A 1,701-nucleotide genomic window follows, 5' to 3' on the forward strand; every position below is an offset into this window, starting at 1 on the left:
AAAAATAATTACTGCATATGCCATTTCAACTGTTACATCACCGATGGAATAATTCCTTCGGTATTTTATAGAGGGTTTGGAATAAAATTACTCCATATGCCACTGTCAATCACCGAAGAAATAATTTCGTTTGTATATTCCAGTGGAAAAAAAATTGGCTTGCATTTTCTATCTGTAAAACCATCGGGTTTTTTTGTACCGACATTAATGAAATTACTGACAAGAGGAATTTACCAATGGACTGTTTCCGTCCGTAAATCAGTCGGTAAAATTCATGCTGACGGAATGGTAGAGTAAATACCGAGAAAACATTTTGTTGGTAAAACTGTTAAATGCAGCAGTGTTAATAAGCTTGTCATCACTTGTGGTTTGCGGATCTGCTGGTTATATTCATACGTACACTCATGCTTACAGTGCAACAATCAGAGACGCCTCCCACGGCTCATCATTGAGCTCTGTACAGTTCCAAACTTAGTCGGTGAAATCACACCTTGAAGAGCTTCAAAGCATTTCAAGAGCATATTGTATCTTTCAATTCCATGCTAAGTAAGAGGTGATAATTAATGAGGAAGTAAGAAAGATAATTATGACAATACATACAAATAGAAAATGATATATAAATCACAGAAAGTTTATTTGAAGAAGTAACAAGAAGCTCCTGACTCGAGTTCTAGCAACCTCTCCTCGTCTACGTTTAGCAGAGGGAGAATATCGTACAGGACTAAAGGTAACACAACTGGAGGAGGTTATGCATACAAGAAAGCTAAGTGATTAATCAATAGGTCTTTAAAACGGAACTGGTTTACCCTTAGGGTAATCGACATAAACCCTCCCCTTGTAGCGTTGAGCTGCCTCGTTGCTGTCGATAACTTCTGTTGCATAGTAATATGTGGGATGAGCATAGGGAACCTTCATAACTAGTGGCCGCCTCTTGGCCCGGCCGAAGTGCTCATCAATGGCTGCAAAACCCTCCTGCCCAATCTTAACAAGACGATCTGCCTGACGTGCCATGTTAACTACAATTAATCAACACACAAAGACAAGTAGCTGTTTATAGGTTTTGTTGGTTTTCTTGCTTTGGCTAATATGTAGGAGGCCAAGCCAACCTTTATAGAGAAAGGAAAGGTTTGGTTGACAACAGCTGTGGAATGAATAATGGTAGACAGTACTCCTTTTTGTAAATAAAAGCACCCAACATTTGTGTACGATAAAACTAACCATTGCTGAGAGAAAAATCAATAGCTTTTCTTCATCTTATCACTACTGACGATAAAAGCATCACAAAATGAAAAAAAAAATATATCATCAAAAGTTTATTAATATCATATTTAAACACAAAAAAGTAAAACATGTTAGATTTGGATGTTTTCAATACTTAATAAACTTTTTATATAAAACAATTTTACTGGTTTTTTTGTCGTCCGATCACCATCGATGACAAAACCATCACCAAGAGTTTATTATTATCGACTTTGGATTGGAATTGAATGTTCTAAATACTTAGTAAACTGAAAAATAAGGGATGCAAACACTGCTCATTAACAACTGTTGTCAGCCAATCATTAGAGCCACTTTTATGAATTTGTGTTGGGCATAAATTATAATATCTGATCATGTGATTAAAGAAAACAAAAGCTTCCCTGCTTTTGGACTAATGCTTTTTCTACCGGTCAGGAATCAAGTCAGGTCCAAAAGCAGTAG

At 36.4% G+C, this 1,701-nt stretch overlaps 1 protein-coding gene across 1 annotated transcript; it reads right to left on the minus strand.

The window, feature by feature from the left end:
- Window positions 1–610: 610 nt before the first annotated feature.
- Window positions 611–1,109, minus strand: LOC127905861 (uncharacterized). The gene has a single exon (XM_052456458.1). The coding sequence runs from the start codon at window positions 1,009–1,011 to the stop codon at window positions 787–789; it is 225 nt and encodes a 74-aa protein (XP_052312418.1). The 5' UTR covers window positions 1,012–1,109; the 3' UTR covers window positions 611–786.
- Window positions 1,110–1,701: the final 592 nt, after the last annotated feature.

This window comes from Populus trichocarpa, chromosome 10 (assembly GCF_000002775.5).
Source record: "Populus trichocarpa isolate Nisqually-1 chromosome 10, P.trichocarpa_v4.1, whole genome shotgun sequence".
In the NCBI taxonomy this organism is placed as follows: Eukaryota; Viridiplantae; Streptophyta; class Magnoliopsida; order Malpighiales; family Salicaceae; genus Populus; species Populus trichocarpa.

Bases quoted from the DNA above. Each gene is read 5' to 3' on its own strand.
- LOC127905861 (XM_052456458.1), bottom strand. From the start codon at position 1,011: ATGGCACGTCAGGCAGATCGTCTTGTTAAGATTGGGCAGGAGGGTTTT.